This window comes from Mytilus trossulus, chromosome 9 (genome assembly GCF_036588685.1).
Source record: "Mytilus trossulus isolate FHL-02 chromosome 9, PNRI_Mtr1.1.1.hap1, whole genome shotgun sequence".
NCBI lineage: Eukaryota > Metazoa > Mollusca > Bivalvia > Mytilida > Mytilidae > Mytilus > Mytilus trossulus.
In genome coordinates, this window is record NC_086381.1 from 20,247,734 (window position 1) to 20,271,873 (window position 24,140).

General features: G+C 33.9%; 1 protein-coding gene across 1 annotated transcript in view; it reads right to left on the bottom strand.

Annotated features, from left to right (window-relative positions):
• Nucleotides 1-335: 335 nt before the first annotated feature.
• The window catches only part of LOC134685275 (peroxidase-like protein), a 58,570-nt gene continuing 34,765 nt past the window's right edge, over nucleotides 336-24,140 (bottom strand). Inside the window, exons 5-13 of the mRNA XM_063544877.1 lie at nucleotides 22,179-22,367; nucleotides 11,683-11,740; nucleotides 9,729-9,829; nucleotides 9,016-9,117; nucleotides 8,366-8,452; nucleotides 7,379-8,093; nucleotides 1,952-2,121; nucleotides 1,326-1,428; nucleotides 336-482 (exon numbers count right to left, since the gene is read on the bottom strand). Coding sequence (XP_063400947.1) covers nucleotides 353-482; nucleotides 1,326-1,428; nucleotides 1,952-2,121; nucleotides 7,379-8,093; nucleotides 8,366-8,452; nucleotides 9,016-9,117; nucleotides 9,729-9,829; nucleotides 11,683-11,740; nucleotides 22,179-22,367 — 1,655 coding nt within the window. The 3' untranslated portion in view covers nucleotides 336-352. The remainder of the gene's footprint in view (nucleotides 483-1,325; nucleotides 1,429-1,951; nucleotides 2,122-7,378; nucleotides 8,094-8,365; nucleotides 8,453-9,015; nucleotides 9,118-9,728; nucleotides 9,830-11,682; nucleotides 11,741-22,178; nucleotides 22,368-24,140) is intronic.

The following is a 24,140-nucleotide window of genomic DNA, read 5'->3' on the forward strand; positions in this document are numbered from 1 at the left end:
ATGTGTATATGCACTGAATCTTTATTTTGCTGCATCATTTGTATCTGCCTACAAGAAAATCGTTTTATTGTATATTGTGCTTATTACCTTCATCAACATATGTATAACTGATAAATTATTTAGCCAGTAATTTACTAAGTTCTTCCATTGATATAAAGATTTGGTTTTAAATTTGGTTATTTCAAATAGATAAGCACATCCTCATTTTTACGGAGATGTTTCTTATCGAGTCAGGAAATTTGGAAACGATCCTGATAACAGGTGTTGAGTTTATTTTGTGAATGATTCGTTTTAGTTATTAAATTAGAACAAAAAACGTAATGGAAACAGGCAAGTTATATTTTGACACCCTTTAATATGAATTCTTTTTCTTCAATCTTCTGCTTCTTCTACCATTCCGTCTTGGATAACTGTAATGGTTTATTCTACTCCATGGTCTTAAATCCAGTCTTGGAAAATTTTGACAAGGTAAACGCGGAGCTCTGAAGAAAAAAATATGTTCAAATAAATCGATGATGTCAAACATTATATAAAAACATTCTAAAAGAAATGTAATGACAAATCAAAATGTAGTCTCAAACCGAGGATGTGATTGTATGTCATACACTAATGACGATAACTTTCTCGAACGCGGAATATTTTGAACCGGAAATAGACGAATCAAATAAATAGGTGGTCTTAATTAAAAGACACATTGACGCTTTAACCTCTATAAAAACGTATCCCTCACAGAAAGTACAACATGGCTCATATCATCCCCGGTTCTTCTACTGATTCAGCTTTAAATTGAAGCTAATATATGTTGTGTTATATCTCTATTTTCTAAGACAATAATGGTCAAGGAAATGGGCATATAATTTGTGTTGATCACTTAACAAAGTCGATAAACATACATATGTATATATTTAACTGATTTAAGTGTAATTACATGTGTCTAGAAATCATTGCATGCAGAAAACTTGAAATAAGACACGTTTGTGTGGTGTATCCTTTAATCTCACGTCTACCTAATGCGTTTTTGTCCCTGTGCGTTTTGCTTGAAATTCAACTGTTCCACGAACAAATGCCATAACAGGTATTGTCTGTATTTCTTAAAATGTCCTGTACCAAGTCAGCAATATGGTAGTTTTTTTTCAAATAGTTTATTTATATGTATGTTGTATGCCATTGTCATTTGTGTTTGGTTTTTTTTGCACTTCAGTGTTTCTGTTTTTCCGTTGTTTTCCTCTTACAGGTAATGTTTTCCCCTCGGTTTTCAACTACTGATGCCTTTATTTCTGACGTATACATATTGGAATAAATAAAAGACTAAAATCTAGTATTACCCAGCTAACGGTGAAACAAACGGATTTGCAGGCATTGAAAAAACATCCAGAGTCCTACAATAAAGCGCCGACAATGACTGTCTTTTAATCACTCGCAATTGAGCTGAAATAAAGCAAAAGATATGTTTATAATTTTGTATATACCTGAAACGGATTTGACGACATGTGATTAACTGTTTACACTTAGCAATTGCCTTCATATAAAAAGTAATGCATTAATGTATTGTGCATCAAATTTCATGTCCTGGTTTAAATGGATAATCTAGAATCCTGAATATAACTTTCTAATATATATAAAGGATTAAACATTTATTTAAATACCAAGTTATCTCTGTTTTTGTTTTCATGGTAATATAAATACATGTATTTAAGAAATAAAACAATAAAATATTCTGTCAACTTACAGAAATGTTATTTGTTAGTTTAAATATTATCATATTGTTAAAAAGACAAATGAACCATATAATTTTTATGTAATTTTGACATAGTATTGATATAGCATTCCTGTAGGAGAAATAAATTTTGTCTTCAGCTGTACGAGATTGCAATATGATTTAAAGGTTACATTGTATTTACAAAAATAGACAATACATACATAGTGATTAATAATAATTGTATATACTAACGTTCAGTAAAACCAGTAAGAGGGAAATTGTTTTCATAGAAGAAACGGTCACCAATCTTAAAAAACCTGAACTGAAGTCCAATTATACATCTAAATGTTGGTCCCACCAGGGCACCTGCTACTGGTGTCTCTGACATTCCTCCAGCAAATAAATCAATATCTTCAGGATGGCTAAAAGGTATAAAACATGATTTCGATTTAGATTAATGATACTTGAAGATGCCTGCGAATTCGCGGTATATCAGCAGAGATCGGTAGCTACGTCACTAATTGGTAGTGAATATTCATTTATAGGTAACGTGACAGCACCTCATGCAAACAAATCAGAATAACAATGGCGTCCACTCAAGAATATAAAATTAACTGTTTAAGATATTCCCGGGACAAAAATTGATTTAAAGGATTTCCAGGGCAGTTGTAATATCCAACGAAAGAGATGGTTACAGTGCCGTGATGTTAAAATTTCTGGAAACAAACCAGAACTTTCTCACAGGTGAGTGACCTGTAACGATACGCATATTTCTATTGTTGACATGTCTTATCTGAGCTACAAATAGTCAATCCTTTTAAATATCGGAAGGTGAACTTTTTCACCGAGCAATGATTTGTAGTTGACAGTTAAATAACACACCTTTTTCTTAGACATAGTATTCCTTTGTTTACATTTACGCAAAACAAAGGTGTTTCTAAAGTCTGTAAAGACCTGTTGATGACCTTCTGCTGTTGTCTGCTCTATGGTCGGGTTGTTGCCTCTTTGACACATTTCCCGTTTCCATTCTAAATTTTATTTCACTTATGAAGTGTTTTAAAAGAGATATTCATTTATCGAAAATTTTCAATTAATAATAGAAAATAACGAATTTGATGGAAGTCACTACCGTTCATGGTTAGAGAAACATATTGAATACTCCTGTTTATTATAGATGTAAAGATGTAATAGAAAAGCAGACCATATTGATTCCGGCGTCGATGGTGGTAAATGGTACGAAATTAAATATGAGTCTGTAAAAGAAGAAACTTCTGCAGACAGAAAAAAGAACCCAGCACTACCCCCTGTTTAAGGCTAGAAACAATTTCCTAATAACCAAATTCTACAAAATTTCAACTATGGTCATATATATCATTACCTACTAGAAAGTGTTGTCCTGTTGAACTGAGATGGGGGAAAAGAGGACACTGACTTGTCACATATGACCTCAAAACCTTTAACCAAAGGGGAGCAGTGTGTGAACAGTGGCAGTGTCACAAATATCATAGACACAGTTAAAAAGGCACATGATATTACTTTTTGAAGGCTAAAGGTGATGCATCAATGAGAAATTAACAGACGACTGTGCATGTGACTCTGTCAAATGTCAGTGATCTGTTCTTGATGCAAGCTTCTCTTGTCCAGTCTCAGCATTAGGGCGTTGCAACCATTTTGCAGCTGTACTTTTATTCATAAATAAACATGTTAAAGAAAATAAGTACGATACCTTTGCTTGTACAGCAAAGACTTGTAAGTGAAATCAGGGGAAAAAAACTGGAAAAAATCCATCAAAAATAAGTGATGTAATATATTCGACATATAAACAAAAGGCAGTAAAATTTGCGACTTTGACCACGAACTCAGCATATGAGACAAGTTTCATACGATGCAAAAAAATAATAATTTGTGATTGATTTAAAATATCGTGTTTATTACTAGAGGTCTCCTCAACGCCACCATTACATATGACAATTGTGATCTTGATGAAGAATGTAACATTATGCTTCAACACTTAACCTGGTCTTTTTTTACCAATATCCGCAGCAATGGTTTCAAATTTGAAACAAATGCTTAAGTGATACCCGAAACAGAGCCTTAGTCCGAATCTGAACAATGAAAATATAGTAGATGGTTTTGAGTAACAGCATCAACCGCAAAACAGGCTCATAATCTTGGTCCATACAACCACATACATAGACTCAACTTACCGAAAACTGTAAAATTATTTAGCATATCATATTTGGGACTTCATCCTTTTTCAACATCTGACACTGCTTGTGGTATTGTTAATGAGAACAAGGCAAAAACGGGTTACCACAAGCCAAGCTTAATAGTTCACCAGGTATCAAAGTGTTAAAAACAGGCTTCTGGGTAAACAAATTGTGGCCTGAGTTAGGATGTAGTCCTGATGGTATCGTGTACTATCCAAATGAGAGTAACAAATATGGCCTGGTTGAAATAAAATGCCCTAAATTGTTCAAAAAATAGTTCCTGCTGAAATGTTCAAAAGTTTTGAACAGAAAATTATCACTTATAAAGATCTCTACTCTGCCTGATTTTCAAGACCGACTGCTAACGATATTAAATTAGAATTGAAAACAACACATGGATATTATTTTCAAATTCAGTTCCAACTAGCTATCAATGAACTTAATTGGTGTGATTTTGTGCTGTGGTCAAACATAGGTAAACCAAACATTGAACGCATTTATCGTGACGATCAGCTTAGTGTAACAATGATTGGGAACATCATAACCTTGTGGAAAAATGTAATCGGACCAGAAATTTTTGAAATGAGAGTTCCAAAAAAACATTTCTCTTTTATTCTTGACGCAAATTGAAAGATTGTCATTCACTGTAATATGACTGTATTTGATGGTAACTTTATTTGATGGTAATTTTTTAAATGCCCTTATTGTATAATACATTTTTGTATTTATTCTTGTGGTTTCAACATATTCAAGGTGAAAACAAATTATTTAATTCAAAAGTTCAAACAACGTGTACATGTACCAATTAGAGCATAGCATTCGAATAAAAGTACAAAGATGACAATAATTCTAAACAATATAAATAAGTCATTTATATGTTTACTTTCAAGTTAACAAAATCTCAGTAATATAAACTCATTTTGATGTTGTAAACTTGAACTTTATCATCTTCATATTAATATTTGATCTAAGTACATTTATGAAGAAAAACAACATTCAAGTAAAAACTTATTTGACAAGTGGTTCCTGAAAAGTGAATAAACAACTAGCAACAAACACCATTTGATTTGTTATTGGTGACAGAGAAAGTGGAATATTGCCACTTAAAAGTTTGAATTTCTTAATTCTTTCAATAACACGTTCTACATGAAAACGAGCCTTGGTAAATTCTACGCGTTTTTAATATCTAGTACCATATCACTTGGACTAATATATTGAAGAAAACCACATTTTTCAACAATATCCCTGTCGCTAATCGATCCTTCATACAAATCGGATATATATACTATTGAACCATTTTGAGCAATAGACACAAGACATTTATATGTATGGTGATTTTTGTAAGAATAGAGATTGCCTTGCCTTTTGAAGTCTCTAGGCATCTGTACAAAAAATTCAATGCAATCATTAGTACAGCGAATATTTTGGAATGTTCTAAAAACTTTTTGTAGATTATTTTTCAAGTGTTGTCTTTCCGGAAACATGTCTTCCCTTAAATCATTGAAATGACAATATAGAAGTTGAATCCACGGGAAATTGTTTAAGCACAGCGTGTGGACACCGTAATAGGGTGGACATAGAAAGGATTCGGACACAGCTAATGTATTTAATTCTACTAAAAGTCAAACAAACCAATAAATTATCAACGTCATAAGCGAATCTACATTAAACCATTCATAATAACAGTGTTAAGCCTGTCGTTATTTGATCTACTAGCTAGTGCATGGCATTGTAAAATGTCGGTCAAAGTCCCATAACTCTGGAATGACCTATGAAAATGTTATCTCCATTAGTTCACGTTTCAAATAAACCAATTCAGCAAAATCGAGTTGTGATATAATAACATGCGAACAAAATTAGTTAAATCTTAAACGTCCTGTAACTTTCAAAGGAAAAATGAGAAATATTAGTAAACAAAACAAAAAGAGTTTTTTTCCTATTCAGTACTATCTATTTATACCAACAATAACGTTTGATGGTTACAAATTTCAGAGGACAGGGTTACAATTATTCTTTTAATTAACGGCCAGTGTTGAATGTTGTTTGCAATTTAATGAAAACATATCGTTTTATTAGTTTCTTTGATAAGCAAACATTTGTAAGATGTGTTTGAGCTTCTGATTTTGTAATTTCATAAAGGACTTCAGTCTCCTCGATCAGGATTTTTTTCCTATGTAACTTCATAAAACATAGGTTAACAGAATGGGTCTTTCATAAATCGAATGACGTTCATATAACTTTGCTAGATAGAAAATTTACAAAGAATGTAGTAACATCTTCCTGATATGTATTACCAAATATGTTAACTTTGCTTCAAACTTTATATAAGGGAAACTACGTTGAGGTCATCACATTTATATAATTTGATATACTAGTAGTGTACAAATACCTGAAAACCTTTAAGGATCAAGTTTATACATATGTATAGGTATTGGATGAGTGAGAGTCATCATGGATTCCAAATGATCATAATAGATCTTTGTGAAAAAGGTGGTTTAAAGCAAATTTACTCATCATTTGCGAGACTATATTCATTCCAACATATGTCCAACGAAAATATGCAAGTTATTCATTGAAACAGTTTTATTGAACTAGTTTCAACTCACCATTTTCACTGAACTTTTGGATTTAGGAGCCAGCAAAAGCCCACCTGCATTTGCATGATTTTCTCTCTGTGTTGAAGACCCATTGGTGGCCTTCAGTTGTTTTTTGTTCCTTGATCGATTTGTTGTCTCTTTGACATATTCCCCATTTCCATTCTCAATTTTATCATTTTATATTTGTATGATAGCGTTTATGAGACAAAACTTTGATTAAAAATTAGAATATTATCCATTTGGTATATTGTTACAGTAGTCTTAGAAAAGTATGAGAATTTTCATATCCACTTCAAATTAATGTCGTTGGCATGGTACACACTAGATCTAAGGATGAATGAGGCTCACAAAAATTATCAAAAAAGATTACACAAATTTTGTCAGTTTTGAAATAAAATGAGATGTTTGGAGTTTTACAACCTTAAAAAATGTACGCATTCATTAAAAAAAAGACCAAAGGATATGCATTCACACATGGATATAATTATTTCGTAATACTGCCAAATGTAAAATACAAAAAATGCTGAAATCTGAGGGAATTCAAAACGGAGTTTCTAAAAAAAATGGCAAAATCAAAATCTCAAACATATCAATGAATGGATATAAACTGTCATATTCATAACTCGGTAGAGGCCCTACTAAAAAATATTTAGCAGTAAAGTATTTTGTCACTGGGCCTATTGATGAAAATCTCGCAAATGTTAGGCCACAAAAAATATTTCAATATAAAGGAGATGTAAAGGTAAGCGTTATGGTGAATGATTGCCAATTAAATATCTATTGATTGCAAGATAAATTTGGATGTATTAAACTCTTCTTTTTTTATACTCTCGTTATTTCCTTAAGGAAAATTTACAATCAACATAATTTACCTGTAGACGGATGATAATGCTCCTGCAGCCGAAGGATGATGATTGGTTAAACCTAGAGGTCCTGTTCCAAAATGTACAGCAGGTTGTAGTCCACAGAACTGTCGCCATCTATTATATGATGGGATGCCATGGTCTCTACCGCGCTGAATGTTAAGTGCACCTAGGTCAAAGCCGTTTCCTGGCATTGTTTGAAATAGTCTGTTTCTAATGGCTGGAGTAAGAAAACGGTCTCCTCTACTCTTGAACTGTGTTGTCATCCATCTGGCTATGGCACTTGGACCAAATATAGCAAAGTCACGTATCAAACGAGTACTGAAGAAATGGTCTTCCATAGGTTCACTGGCGCGTGGTGTGTAGTCTTGGTTAAACGCTTCAACAAAAGAACCAACAAGGGAATGGCCAAATCTATAGGCTGCTGCTCCAAATGCATTTCTCGTAGATGGATTTGCAGAAGGATTATACACTGTATTAAATCCAAATTGTCTACTTCGTAACCCAAAAAGCATCATACCTTCTGCTCCAAGTATTATTGGAAGATATTCAGTATAAATAATGTGCTGATAAATTCCTGTGAGAATCTTTTTTGCTTCTTGGTACAATTCTTCTGGATCATTCCACCCCTGTTCTATCAACAAATCAACAATATCGTTATGCTCACGCATAAATGCAGTATGCACGACTGTCAGCATTGGAACTTCTGCTGGTCTGCTGTCCCCTAGAAAAGAAACATTTCTAAGTTTCTGCCTATAAAGTGAAACAGTATTATTGCTCTTTCTTGTACGAACGGCAGACTAGGGCACATCCTCATTGTAAATAGCAGTAACGGTATCACAGATTTTACAATTTAATCGTTGTTGATAATAATTTCATGCGTCCGAAAATTTCAAATATAATCAACTTCTTATCAGACGATCATATCTAATCATATATTAAGTTAAAGTTTACTATAAGACACAGAATACCGGAAGAAAATAAGTCAATACCTACCAGATTTGAAACACTCTTCCCCTTCTAAACATTCAGATCCAGAGGGACCAGTAGGAAGAAGTCTGTTAGGACCTTCTTGAAGTTTGCCTATAAAATCATAATCGAAATGCAAAGAAATGGTACAGTCATACTAACATAAAATATCTCAATGTTACTTTTTCTAATAGTTCAGACTTTGTTTACAGTGCTAAAACTTTAATAACTGGTAATGGCTTAAAATACAGCTAATGGTTAGTACTGGTATAACACCTCTTGCTTCAAACTTCTCTGCTTACTCTCTATTTTATAAAAATATCTTACAATTGGTTCTCTTTATTTGTGATCGAAATAATAATAATAATAATAAACGATTAAAAAAGATTTGTGCATATTTTTATTCTGTACAGAGAGGTTGTAAACAATTGTACAAAATAATTTGCATCGGAGACGGCAAAGACTATAGTATGTGCTTTGATTAATGTTAGTCGTCAAATAAAATTCTAAGCTTAGTTTGCAATTTTCATCAGAAGCGGTTTTATAGACATTCATATGTCTGTCGGATTTAAAAAATACACGAAGTATCAGCTTCCAAATGTTTGTCGCTTAGTTTGAAGTCTGACAGTTCATTGCTTTCAAACATGTAAACGAAAATAGTGTTCTAGTGTAAATACCTGTTCCCAATACTCGTAAGTCCTCTTGTCCAACAAGTGTGTTTCCATATGTCACAGACAGATCAAGAAAAGATGTCCTCTGATTTATTTGATTTCTAGGTTCTAATGAAAAATATATATTTATATAAGTTAGTGTTTTCTAACATGAAAGGTTAAACATGCATTTTCACTTATTTGGTTTAGCAACACGATAGCCTATGAGCTAAACTTAAATTCGTATATATAAATTTTAGTCCTGGTATCTATGATGAGTTTATTTATATTCATTAAGGCTTTGCAGAAAAGGGACAGACGACTCTAAAATGTTATAATAACGAGTTCAACACAGAAGAATAAGAACAAGAACAAGTAGAATTTAAAAGTTAATGTATAACATAATACCCCGATGGAAGACATGTCATTATAGCCAGATACATTTAAGTGCTTATTATTAACACTTTTCTATTTCCAAAAGACGCATTAGATTTTAAGGAGTAGAATCACCTACCAAATTTCAAGTAATTTTGTTTTTATACTTTTGTTGTAATTAGTATAGGGCCACACAATTCCATACTCGAGGCAAAGACGACTCCACTTGAACAACACGGCGGTTCGGATAGGTATTAAGATTTGTCTAAGTTTGCATGGTTGTCCGTTAAACGTTTGATTTCCTTTGGCAAACAAAAAGTGTTCTATACTTTGAAACAGAATTTTAACATTTGACAAAACCTTACCTGGTGGGCATCCGGCGGAGGCACCAAAGTCGGATCTTACAAAAGGCATACAAGTTGTCAAGAAATCACCTGGCGGAGTTCTAAAGGGGAAACATTCTGGACTACAAAACAAAGACAAAAACGAATACATGAATACTGAACTGCAATTGATAAAATGTTATACTTTTCAAGTGTCTATCTACACTTTATTCATATTCCATGTACACAAGACATGTGGTTGCCAACTACCAAACATTGCATTGCTTATGAAATAAATTTCTTTTCATTATAAGGCTTAACGAATACCGTTATGCGTAGTAATTTGCACGGATTGATACCTAAGCGAGAATTAAATCATTCGACGGTTTGCATTCAATCAATCTACACGATTGATTTAATTGCTGTAAAGGTCTGTTTGACTTTATCTTATTTTTGTTTAAGAAGCAATTTTTGTTTTATAGGTACTGTCTTTCACACGTATAAGATTATTCTTCTAGAATTGTACAATTCAATAGATATGCACATATACTGTCCAAAGTTACAGTATTTATTCAATTTTCTTTTTTCATTCATTTACATGTAGTTGTTTATTGCATTGTTTCTAAAGAAAAATGAATTGTATTTTGTAGATTGTTCACACAGGCTGTTGATCATACTTCTACATGTTCTGGTCAAGAGAATGTAATAAGGACTACTTTTTGCGTAACACCTGCCATTCTAAATTTGTGTGCAAATGTTGTTATCATGTTCCGAATGTATTATTTAAAGACTGAATGCTGCCAACCTTTGAAATGTATAGTATATTTGTGTTTTGTGTAAAAGCCTTATACAGAAAAGAAATGCTTTATGTTCGGTTGAACCCTTGAAAATAACGTAAAGAAGATACAAATTACTCCAGTGTTAGACAAAAAAATGCACAAAACATTTTGGTTTATCGTGTTAATATCCAATAGAATACTTGGATTTCAGCTACGGCTTCTGCCTTCAATTATTAACCCTAAATGATTAGTGTAGTTTGTTGTGTATTACCACTTTGGTTAATTGTACAAGGTAAGCATACGGTTATTAAATGATTAAGAGTAATACCATATACATAACATGAACATTTACAGCTTATATTAGTGCGATACGAAAACTGCCATGCATCATTTACATTGGGCGGTTAGTTGTTTGTTTGAATTGTTTTATGTATGTCATTTCGGGGCCTTTATAGCTGACTATGCGATATCGGTTTTGCTTATTGATAAAGCCGCTAAAATATCCTTGATTTGTAAACTGCTGGATGTCATTTTGGTGTCGAATGGAAAATTGTCTCATAGACTATCATACCACATCTTCTTATTTTTTTAGGTCATCTTCATTGAAAAATATTGGAAAATGTCAATGTAAACTGGAACTGAAAAAAAAAGAGTTTAAAATGTCAAATTGGATGTGAGAAATGTCAACTAACAACCGAGAAACGTCAACTTGTAACTAAGAACTATTGGCAAGTTGGAAATGAAAACATATCAACTTATGATATTAAAAAACATGTTTAACCCCACCCCTATGTGTCTGACCCAAGCAAAAAAAAAACAAAGGTCTGTATGCTTGATGTGCGTTTTTAATTATGACTCATTTGTAGTTTTGAAGTTTAGTGTGGCGTCCATTATGATGAAATATTATACATCATTGGAGGCCAGCTGAAGCCCACTGGATGCCGGTTTTTCTTGAAGTGTTTAAAATCCTTTTTGTGGTCTAGGTTGGTTTTCTGTTCTTTGTTGTATCTTTGAAATATTCCCCGTTTCCATTCTCTTTTCTATGAAATGACCATTCAACTTTGAAATAAGAAATTGTAACACCACAATGAAAGACATGGGGATTTGCAAATATTTTGATTGACACACAAAAGAACTAGGTTTTATAGGTACTGGTTGTTTGCTTTCCCCTAAACGAAATGTTGTGTAAACATGCAACTATATCAAACTTAAATAACCTCACAACCGGAACATCTCCAAAGCAGCAACGTATATCTGTGTTACCATCTACACCACCTGCAAAAGTAAGTATAAAAAAAACTTAATTACCAAATCAATAATCATACATGCAAAAAAGGTTAACATTCCTTGAATACTCATGTGGGATATGATCGAGAGATACATATTTCTTTACAAGTTTGATTTAGCAGTGACATTTTTATTGATCGTAATTGTAAAAAAAAACCATCCGGTACATTCAGTGTTCAAAATGATTAGGTATAATAAATTTGCACAAAAATACCGTGAAATTTTAACATCCTTACATTGCAGTTTTATCGAAAAGATATGTTCATGATGTCTAGATGTAGATCACATGAGGAACGTGGTTATCCGATATATTACTTATTTTGTGTTAAACCTCGACTTACTTTGTTTAATGTAATACCTTTGATTTTAAATATTTAGTATCCCAATAAAATTCACTTTTGTACTCGCTTATGAAAAACAATTCATTTATATTTTTGTAAAAAAAAATATAGCCTTACGCCTAACTACAAGATGATCATATTTGAATTTAGCTGTGAAAATATGACTTTTTGATCGAGTTCAGTCATTTCAATTGATATACATGTATTATAGTTTGTCTTTCTGTGTTGTAATGTGACACTTCTGTTTCAAAAAAAAAATAAAAAATAAAAAAAAATATAAAAAAATAAGGAAACAAATGATCGGTATATTTTAGAAAATGATGTAAACGAAAATTCATCAAATGTATTTCTTAATGCTTGTATTACAAAATATAAATTTTGAAGGCAATAAAAAGCCTGAAAAGTAATAAGAATCAGAATCAGAATCAGAATAATTTATTAAAGTGTCACATACCAATATAAAACACAATGAATACATATAATTACATAATATGCAATTAAAAATTATTAAATATTACAATTAAAATATTGGTACCCAGCCAAATTACTGACTTATGAGACACTTTAAAAATATCACGCATATTATAAAACAATTAAAACTAATGTACTAAAATATTACTATACACAATACCTTCTTCGATAAAACATTTGATATAAAGTTTTAGCTAAAAATGGTTGAATAACATCATTTGACATTAAAAAAATATTTTTTTCCTGTAATCAAGATCGTTAAAAGAATCACAAATATCACCAGATTTTTTAATTAAATCATATCTTAAATCTGCATAAAAATCGCACCCTAATAAAAAATGTTTTTCATCTTCTACACAATTATCTGTACAATATATACAAGTGCGCTCATTTAAAGGAATTTTTGGCTTGGTGTATCTACCCGTTTCAACTGCAAGTGGTAAACAGCCACTTCTAAAATTTGACAAAACACGTCTATGCTGCCTGTTACGAACTAGTTTTACATAAGAACTAAATTCTAAAACATGTTTATACTCTCTATAAATACGTAATTTATTACCATTACATTGATTTCTGTCATTTAACAATTTTTCAACCCACTCATTTTTATCTTTTTCACATAGTTTAGATTTGATATCTTGCAGTTTATGTTTAATGGAAAAAGTATCATTAATAACATTTTCAATACCTTAAATTTGTGCTTTCTTTATACAATTTTTATCCCATGACCTAGAACAATCCTTACTCCACATATGAACCTTATACGTAAGTCTTGTATCATAAGCTTTGCTCACTCTAAGAAATAGACGAAAAGTTTCCAAAATTTCTGCTGATTTCGTACTTGTAAGTCCCATATCACCTTGAATGGCTATATTTGACGCATTTGAAGCACTTCCTAAGAATAACCGACATGCTTTGTTCTGTATAACTTGTACCTCTCTCCGATTTGTATGTCCCCATATTCCAGAACCATAGTATAGAACAGGCTCAACTACCGACCTATATAGTTTCGTAAACACATCATAAGTCATTCCACCACACGAAATAAATTTAGCATATAAGGCTGAAAGTGCTCTGCTTGCTGATTTAGTAATTTCTCGTACTGTATGATCTTATTGTAAATGAGTATATATGCTCGTCTATTGAATTTTTTATTGATGTTTATGTGTGTTTATTTAATCTTGTTTTTGACACAGGATTGTTGCCTGAGGCATGGTTAATAGGAAATGTAATTCCATTGTTTAAAACCAAAGGCTCTGAAAGTGATCCACACAACTATAGACCTATAACGTTATTGTCTACTCTGGGTAAACTATTACCTCAATATTGAACACAAGATTATGTAATTATCTTGATGAATTATGTATATTGAATGAAAACCAAGCAGGTTTCAGAAGGAATTATTTTACGACTGAACATACTTTTACTATACATATTTTATTTGAATTATTAAAATTGGGAAAGAAAAAGTTACATTGTGCTTTTATCGACTTTGAAAAAGCGTTTAATTCTCTACAGCGAAATTTACTTCTGTTCAAATTATTGCAGAATGAAGTAAATGAGAAATGTTTTCGAGTTATTCAGAGTATGTATGATTATGCCAAATCGCGTATTATACATCAGGGTAAAAAAATCTGATTTCTTTCCTTGTGAGATGGGGGTGCGGCAAGGGGAAAATCTTTCACCTGCTTTGTTTTCTATATTTTTAAATGATCTTCAAAATTTTTTTGAAAAGAAAAACATAACAAGCTTAAAATCTATATCACAAGAAATCGAAAATGAGCTGACAGTATTTTTGAAATTGTTTTTACTTTTATATGCAGATGACACTGTTTTATTAGCAGAAAATAGCACTGATTTACAATACATGTTAAATACATTTTACGAATATTGTGACGAATGGAAAATAAAACTAAAGTTTTGATCTTTTCGAGTGGCAGAATGCCAGCAAATCTCAAGTTCACAGTTAATTGTAACGACAGTGAAATTGTAAAAGAATACAAATATTTAGGTATTTTATTTTCTAGAAGTGGATCCTTTTTATCAAATAAAAAATATTTAAAAGAACAAGCAACAAAAGCTATGTATAGTGTTTTAAAAAAAGGTACGCCATTATAGGCTCTATTGTCCGGAACTGTCAACTATGTTTTAGCTCGCTCTCTCTCTTGGCTCTCCATTGTAAACCAAAGATCATTGTATACATGTGTTAATCTAAAGCTGTATTAAACAAGTAACATTCAATTGCAGTTAAGTAATGACTTAATGCCCTGGTGTAGTTTCATCTTAACTGGCGTGGTGGCAGCGTGATACGAATTTACGCCTACAAGAAAGGTTTATTATTCATCATATTGTTGAGACGAACATCGGGACTGACTAAAACCTGTCTAGGTCATCCGTAAATAAATATTTACCGTGAAACTTAATCTGCATTATAAATAAGCAAGAGCATAATGCAATGGCAAATACTCACAGAGCACCTAAACAGTGGTGCCTTACTAAAATTGAAACTGTAAATTCATTTGAAAACTGGAGACAAAACATAATATACACGTTATCATTAGACCCACATTTTGCACCATTCTTAGGAGACAATGTACAATGGGAAAAGAAAACTAGGTTTGGTCCCAATCGTGGCTTTTTGAATGATGGTGAAGATGTAGCTGAAGCAAATAGGCGTACACGTGAACAAAAAGTCAGCATGTTAGAATTAATGCTTGGTCAAATAGCCAATTATTGCCCAGTTATATCTAGAAACACTATAGTAAAAAATTCTACTTCTATTGAAAATATATGGCAAACCATCCGTTTACATTATGGATTCCAATCAACGGGTGCTCATTTTATAGACTTTGCAGCAATACATTTTGAACCGAACGAACGTCCAGAAGACCTTTACCAACGAATAATGGCCTTTGTTGATGACAACCTGCTCCGACGCGATACCCAGATAACGCATCACGGGGGCGCAATCGTGGAAGATGAAGAAATGACACCTTCACTTGAAAATTTTGTCGTTCTAACATGGTTAAGACTAATACATACAGACCTGCCAAAACTGGTCAAACAAAGATATGGAACAGAATTGAGATCGCGAACATTGTCGTCAATAAAACCGGAAGTTTCGCAAGCGCTTGACTCATTACTTGAGGAACTCCGTAATTCTGAGGATGCAAAAGTTATGCGAGCAGCTACTTCTAACTTTCCTGCAAAATCCAAGTTTGTTCATGAAGAAAAACTCAAATTATCTTATCCACGCTCTATTAAAAGTTGTCCGTTGTGTAAAGCAGCAGGTAGACCCGACCGCCACTTCCTCAGCAAGTGCTCCTTTTTACCGAACAGCGACCGAAAATACATGGTTAAAGCCCGACAAATTGCTGGAATATTAGATAATTCAGATGACGAATTGTCAGACGTAGAAGTCGACACTGTTTCTAAACCTATGCATTCAGTAAACCGAGTCCAAGTCCGTCAGTCTCCGTATCTTGACGTGTTCCATACACATTATAACACGCGTCTAACTATTGATAGTGGTGCGACCGGCAACATGTTGCGTGCTTCCGCAGCTAAACGAATGGGTATTGAAATAAAGTCTAGCTCACAATCTGCACATCAGGCCGATGGATCTTCACCCCTCAAAGTCATTGGGGAAGTGCACACTAATTTCACACGTGATGGACGTGAACTACATTTTGAGGGTTTAGTCGTCGAAACTTTGGATGTAGACATCTTGGCTGGTATTCCTTTTATGGAAAAAAATGACATTTCTATCCGTCCCGCTAAACGTCAAGTAATACTGGGTAACAATACCGTTTATACTTATGGCTCCGTTCAAAACACGTCCGAACATCATACAGTCCGTCGGGCACACGTTTTACGTGCTCCAGCTCAATTTACAACTATTTGGCCTGGTGATTTTCTTGAAATGCAATTACCATCTGATATTTGCTCAACTGATGATACATTCGCCATTGAACCAAGATTAGAGTCGCATGTTTCATTAATGCATGCTGTAAAGGATTCAAACGTGTGGCCCCCGCCAAATTTGATTACAAGCGTTGCCGGCAGAATTCGTATTCCAAATTTGACACAGGAACCCCATAGTTTAAGACGCAACGAACACTTTTGTCAAATACGATCAACATATGTTCCTGAGTGTAAAAGTGATGTCGTCGAATCAATTAAAAACAGTGATAAAATAAATCAGCCAAGATTGACAAATCATTCAGAATCAGTAAAAATTGACCCAGATAATTTGTTGTCTCAAGAGTTAAAAGTAAAATTCAGGGATACAGTAAAAAACTTTGATGATGTTTTTGACCCACATTTCAAGGGATACAATGGTGCCGCCGGTCCATTTCAAGCTAGAGTGAACATGGGACCAGTCCAACCACCGCAACGCAAAGGCCGTGTGCCGCAATATTCCCGTAATCAACTAGTAGAACTTCAACAAAAAATTGATGAACTTGAAGCAATTGGTGTTTTCAAACGCCCTGAAGATATTGGCGTATCTGTAGAGTATGTTAACCCGTCCTTTTTAGTTAAGAAACCAAATGGCAGTTTCCGTTTAGTTACCGCATTTGCAGACGTAGGTCGATATAGCAAACCCCAACCGTCACTCATGCCAGATGTTAATTCAACCTTACGTCAAATAGCAAAGTGGAAATACATAATAGCTACAGACCTTACTAAATCGTTCTACCAAATTCCACTTTCGAGTGATTCAATGAAATACTGTGGTGTAGTAACCCCCTTTAAAGGTGTGCGTGTGTATGTGCGCTCTGCAATGGGCATGCCAGGCTCAGAAACAGCACTTGAGGAGCTAATGTGTCGTGTATTAGGTGATCTGGTAGAAGAAGGTGTTGTAGCTAAAATAGCTAATGATCTTTATTGCGGTGGAAATACCCAACTCGAATTACTACAAAACTGGACAAGGGTTCTCCAGGCTCTGCAAAAGAACAGTCTAAATTTGTCTGCTACTAGAACGATTATCGCACCCAAAACTACAACTATTCTTGGATGGATTTGGCAATTAGGAACTATCAAAGCCAACCCGCATCGTATTTCCACCTTATCAATTTGTCCACAACCAGACAAAGTATGCGGTTTACGGTCTTTTATTGGAGCGTATAAAGTACTCGCACGAGTAATACCAGATTGCGCTTCATTACTAGGTAAACTTGATGATATTGTAGCCGGTCGAGAATCTAAAGAAACTATAAAATGGTCAGAGGAACTTACTGATATATTCTCACAGGCCCAGAAAGCTCTTTCAACAAATCGTTCAATATTTTTACCTCAACCAAATGATCAACTATGGATCGTAACCGATGGTTCTGTGAAAAAACATGGCTTAGGCGCTACCCTTTACATAACACTTGATGATAAAATACATGTTTCTGGATTTTTTAGTGCAAAACTGCGAAAACGCCAACTAACGTGGCTGCCTTGTGAAATTGAAGCACTGTCTATTGCCTCAGCTATTAAGCACTTTAGTCCGTATATCATACAATCAAAACATAACACTTGCATATTGACCGATAGTAAACCCTGTGTTCAGGCATTTGAGAAGCTGTGTAGGGGAGAATTTTCAGCAAGTCCACGTGTTTCGACATTTCTTTCAACAGCCTGTAGATATCAAGTAACAGTAAGACATGTAGCAGGAGCTGCTATACTTCCGTCCGATTTTGCAAGTCGCAATGCTCCAGACTGTGAGGATTCAGCCTGTCAAATATGTACATTTGTGCAATTTACTGAAAATTCAGTTGTTAGACATATCTCAACAAAAGACATTCTTGAAGGGATTCAAAAACTTCCGTTTACAAGCAGGAACGCCTGGATATCAATCCAAACAGAATGCTCGGACTTACGGCGAACACATGCTCACTTGCGCCAAGGGACCCGACCGTCAAAAAAACTTACCAATGTGAAGGACATAAAACGCTATTTGAACAATGCGTGTATTGCTAAAGACGGTTTACTCGTTGTTAAGAGAAACGAGCCGATGGCTCCTACACGTGAATGTATTGTTGTTCCTCGTCAGGTTTTAGATGGACTACTTACATCGTTACACATCAAACTCAACCATCCTTCAACCTATCAACTTAAATCTGTCGTACACCGTTACTTCTTCGCACTTGATATGGACAAAGCAATTGAAACTGTCAGTAATGGATGTCATCAATGTGCCGCTCTTCAAAAAATTCCTCACAAGTTAAATGAACAATCTACAGGTGACCCACCAGAGACAATAGGGTCTGCATTTGCTGCAGATGTGATGAAGCGTGAACGACAGCTTATCCTAGTTGTGCGCGAATATGTTACGTCATTCACAGCCGCTCGCTTGATCACAGACGAGCGCCAAGAAACTTTACGTGAGTCTTTATTGTGTCTTTGTGTTGAACTATGTCCACTCGATGGACCATTTGCCGTTGTTCGTACCGACCCTGCACCAGGATTCCAAGCTCTGGTCAACGATGAACTGTTGCGTCGACATAGAATTACCGTAGAAGTTGGTCGTTTCAAAAACAAAAACAAAAATCCTGTAGCCGACAAGGCAATTCAAGAGTTAGAAGACGAAATTTTGCGACAAGATCCGAATACACGATGTATATCACCCCTGTCACTCACTCTGGCTATTGCCCGTTTAAATTCTCGCATTCGTAACCGTGGGTTATCCGCAAGAGAAATGTGGACTCAACGTGACCAATTCTCAAACAACCAAATACCTTTGATAGATCAGAATCTTATTCAGCGTCAATATGAGTTACGAAAATCGAACCACAGGTACAGCGAAATTACGAAAGCTCTCTCTGGAGCCCTACCCGAATCTCCGCATTTAGAAGTTGGTGATCTAGTTTACTTATATAACGACCGAAACAAAACTTGTGCTCGTGACCGATACCTAGTTGTTTCTACAGACAATTCTTGGTGCAACATAAGAAAATTTGTTGGTTCTCAGTTACGCAATACATCATACCGTGTAAAAAGGAGTGATTGTTATAAAGTCCCGTCACTATTAAACACTTTACGCCAACAGGATACTTATAGTTACGACAATTCTACATCTTCAGACGAGGACGATAATACAGGAAAACCACAAAGCCCGCCTAAACCCCCTGACATTCCGAATGTAATATCCATTCCTTATTTACAGGAGTTAGAACCTGAACTTTTCGAAAACGAACCAAGTGACTTAGGCTTACCAATAGGCGAAAATGAATTACAGCACGAACCTGATGATCAAGTAAACACCGATGTAATTCGACGATCCACACGGGAACGCCATCCTCCTAAATTTCTTCAAGACAATTATTTGCTATCTTAGTGAGAGACAAATTATTGCGTTCTAGTATAACTAGTGTGGACCATTAGCACAAAAACAATTTGCGTTGGAATAGCAAATTTAAATATTATTTGTTTGATTATTATTATGTATAAGTGGGGCAGAATAATCCCCGATATCACTTGAGGGCAGTCTACCCTATGAAAGTGTGTTTTTTTCTACAATTAATATGTTTGTTCTTGTAACATTTATGCAGAGTCTTAAAAGTAACTTTAATTTCATATATGAGAGAAAAAAAAGAAAAACTGGTAACGCCATTATAGGCTCTATTGTCCGGAACTGTCAACTATGTTTTAGCTCGCTCTCTCTCTTGGCTTTCCATTGTAAACCAAAGATCATTGTATACATGTGTTAATCTAAAGCTGTATTAAACAAGTAACATTCAATTGCAGTTAAGTAATGACTTAATGCCCTGGTGTAGTTTCATCTTAACTGGCGGTAGACAAAACAATTTGTCAATAGAATGTCAACTTGATGTATTTGACAAAATGGTTGTACCAATATTGTTATATGGATCAGAAATATGGGGTTTTGAAAATATAGATACTCTTGAACGTGTACATTTACAATTTTGTAAAATGATTTTACATTTAAAGCAGTCTACTCCAAATTTCATAGTGTATGCAGAACTTGGCAGATACCGTATTACTGTGTCTGTAAAACTGCGAATGATTAATTTCTGGAGTAGACTTCTTAATGGAAAAGAAAGTAAAATTTGTGCTGTATTATATAAACTTGTATTTTTATATTATAATGATTACGGAATAAACACTAAGTGGATATCATATATTAAAAATATTTTTGATAACTGTGGTATGTCCAATATATGGAATGCACAGTTTGCTGATAAATGGGTGTCAAAATGTATTGAGCAAAAACTTAAAGATCAGTTTCAACAAGAATGCTTTGCATTTGTTGCCGAATCACCTAAAACTTTATGCTATCGTATTTTTAAAAATAATTTTCAATTGGAAAAATATTTTTCTGTTTTACCTTACAAATTCATTTATACATTATGCAAATATAGATGTGGTAGTCATCACTTGCCGATTGAGTCTGGAAGGTGGTAGGGTTTACCGAGAGAAGACAGAATCTGCCGTCTCTGTGACTCAAACGACATTGGTGACGAATACCATTATCTTATGAATTGTGGATCTTTTATGTTTGAAAGAAAGAAATTGTTACCTACATACTGCTGGTCTAACCCTAATATCTATAAGTTTGATCAACTGTTTAATTCATGTAATATTGTAATATTAGAAAAAACTATGTAAATTTATCAAAGTTATAAATGTGAAAGTCAGTCCTCCAAGTTAATTTCATTGTATTGTTCACACATGCTTGTAAAAATTGTACCTTATAGTTATATTTATGTATGTTCTCTATAACTATGTAATTGTAGTTTTATGAGAAATTAAGTATTCGTATTCGTATTCTTTGATACAATAAAGTTTCAGGTTAGAGTGAAGGTTGGTGATCGTTAAAACGCTTAATCCCGCAGCATTTGTTTTCCCTTATTCCCGTGTTCAGTGGTTGTCATTTGTCGATGTAGTTTATGTGTATTTCTTGTTTATCGTTTTTAGATAAAGATTTATTGACTGTTGGTTGTTCAGTTTGAACTATTTTACACTATTCATTTCGGGGCCCTTTTTAGTTTGTCGTTCTGTGTGAGTCGATGTTTCGTTTTAAAAGGCCGTACTTTGACCTTTAATTATTTACTTATTACTGTGAGGGCATTTTGGTGTATTGCTATAGCCTAGATTTCCACAACGTAACTTCCGTTTTGGATTTTTAACCGACCTATATACACATGATGAATACGCAGTCATCATCGAATGCAAAATGATTGTTATTTTTATTTCTTCAATGAATACTCATCAAATACTTTTTATAGAAAATACATTTATATTTTAAAATGTTTGAATATATATACTTCTAAGTAAACAATCATCAATATCTATGCACACCCATGCGGAAAATATCTCAAGAACGTTTGCAATTCTGCATGGGAGATTAAAATTTTTTTGCGGGAAAATACGAATGTCTACACAAATCCATTTTATTAGAAAAATCGAATTATTACAGAACAGTGTCTAACATGCACTTTCAATGCACTATTATTAATATAGTAGAATAGAATGAAATAAAAATGCATGAACATTATATATACATAAAAAAATACGTAAAATACAAATATCAGTAAATAAGAATAAACCAGAGTATACTGTTCGTCTTTTAAAAGACATTCATACAGAAATAATACTAAAATTACCTTTAAGTATAGGTGTTGATATAAAATCGTGGTCGACAAACTGTCCAAAATGAGTTAAGGATACACTGTAAATTTGACTTCTAGGGGGTGATACACCACCATTGTGAATAGCGTTAGATATGTAACGTGGACTAGGAAGGGGTCCTGCAATCACACTGCGTATACGTGGAATAGAGCCAGTGTTGAATGCTACAATGAAAAACATAAGTCAAATCTGTGTTGTACAAGTATATTATTCACATGTTTACCATGTTTACACGTTTCAAAGTGCCTTCAGTAGTCCGAAAAGTAAAAAAACACAAATTATGTAAAGCTGAACCCATAACATAATAAACAAGACATTACGGGTACATATTTAAAATATAAGCGATGAAGCATTACATAATTATTTTATTTCCTGTAGTTTTAAATTACAGTTTCTATACTATTAAACGAGAAGACCTCATTTTTGGTGTCGCTTCTCTTCTTTCCTCAATAAATTAATCAACACGCCTCTGTGTCCTATAGGTACAATGTATAGTGTCATTTGTCATCCATTCATATTATTATTCAGATTGAGTTATTTTTGGAGAAAAACGAGAAAAAAGGCATCCGGATATTGTCCCGTCATTGGACGAAATTTTAAGTCAGATTAGACTTCCGGTTTGCGTTTTTCTGTATACTTTGAACATACATATACAAAGAATAAAGTATATTTTCAGAATTCTATCTGCTATCATTTTCAAGTTTCCTATCCACGGCAGTCACAGAGTTTATTAAATAGAGAGAGTCTGTATACTATATCAATGTCCACTATGGATCGTTTAGTAAACTTAGAATTGAAAGTAAACACACTATATTTATATAGTAATGAATGTTCATAATAAACAGATAAGCGCTAAAAATATTCATGTGAACTTTTGATACCTTTTCTGAAATTCTCCAGTTATTAAATCTTTTACAAAAGTCATTTATACAAAAAAAGAAGATTGCCATGTTGAGACAACTCTCCACAAGAGACCAAAATGAGGAGGGATAGGACTTTATACACCTTATCGCTATTTATCCGCCATTGCTGGATTTCACACATGTTCCCGTAAAATGTTGACGTCATAAAACAAAATATCTGACGCCACAATGGAAAAGTGATTGTTGTTGACGTCAAAAGTTCAAGCGGCAGGGTCAGCCGGGAATAGCGATAAGGTGTATCGGGACTGCGGGATTACTATCCACGGCAGTCACAGAGTTTATTAAATAGAGAGGGTCTGTATACTATATCAATGACCACTATGGGTCGTTTAGTAAACTTAGAGTTGAAAGTAAACACACTATTTTATATACCTTTATCGGGACTGCGGAATCGGGTATTTTTAAGATCTGGATTTCGGAATTGGCCGTTTCGGGATCCGGGAATCCTTTTTTTTGGATTTCGGGACGTCAGGATTTACTTTTTATAAATTCGGGACCTCGGGATTTCGTTTTTTTAAGTCCGGGATTTCGGGATCAGGACCCTTCCTATCCCTCCCTCCAATATGACACAGATATTAACAACTATAGGTTACTGTACGACTTTCAACAACGAGCACCCATTATGGCATACCGCATACTCAGCTCTAAAAGACCCCGAACTGACAATGTAAAACAATTCAAACCAGAAAACTAGCGGTCTTATTTATGTACAAAAAAAATGAACGCAAAACAAATATGTAACACATAAACAGACAACAACCACTGAATTACAGGCTCCTTACTTGAATGTTCATAACATACTAATGTATGTTCATATAGAAATTGATAGAAAACCAAAAAGGAGAATATTGGAAAGGAGGAGGGATAAAAAAAAAAAGGCATTTTCCTGTCCCCAATAACCTATGACTTATGATACTTTTGCTGAAATTCCCCAGTCATTCAATATTTTACAAAATTCTTCCAACAACACATTACATACTTTAAACTACGCTCTGTATGCCCGCGATTTCGCGG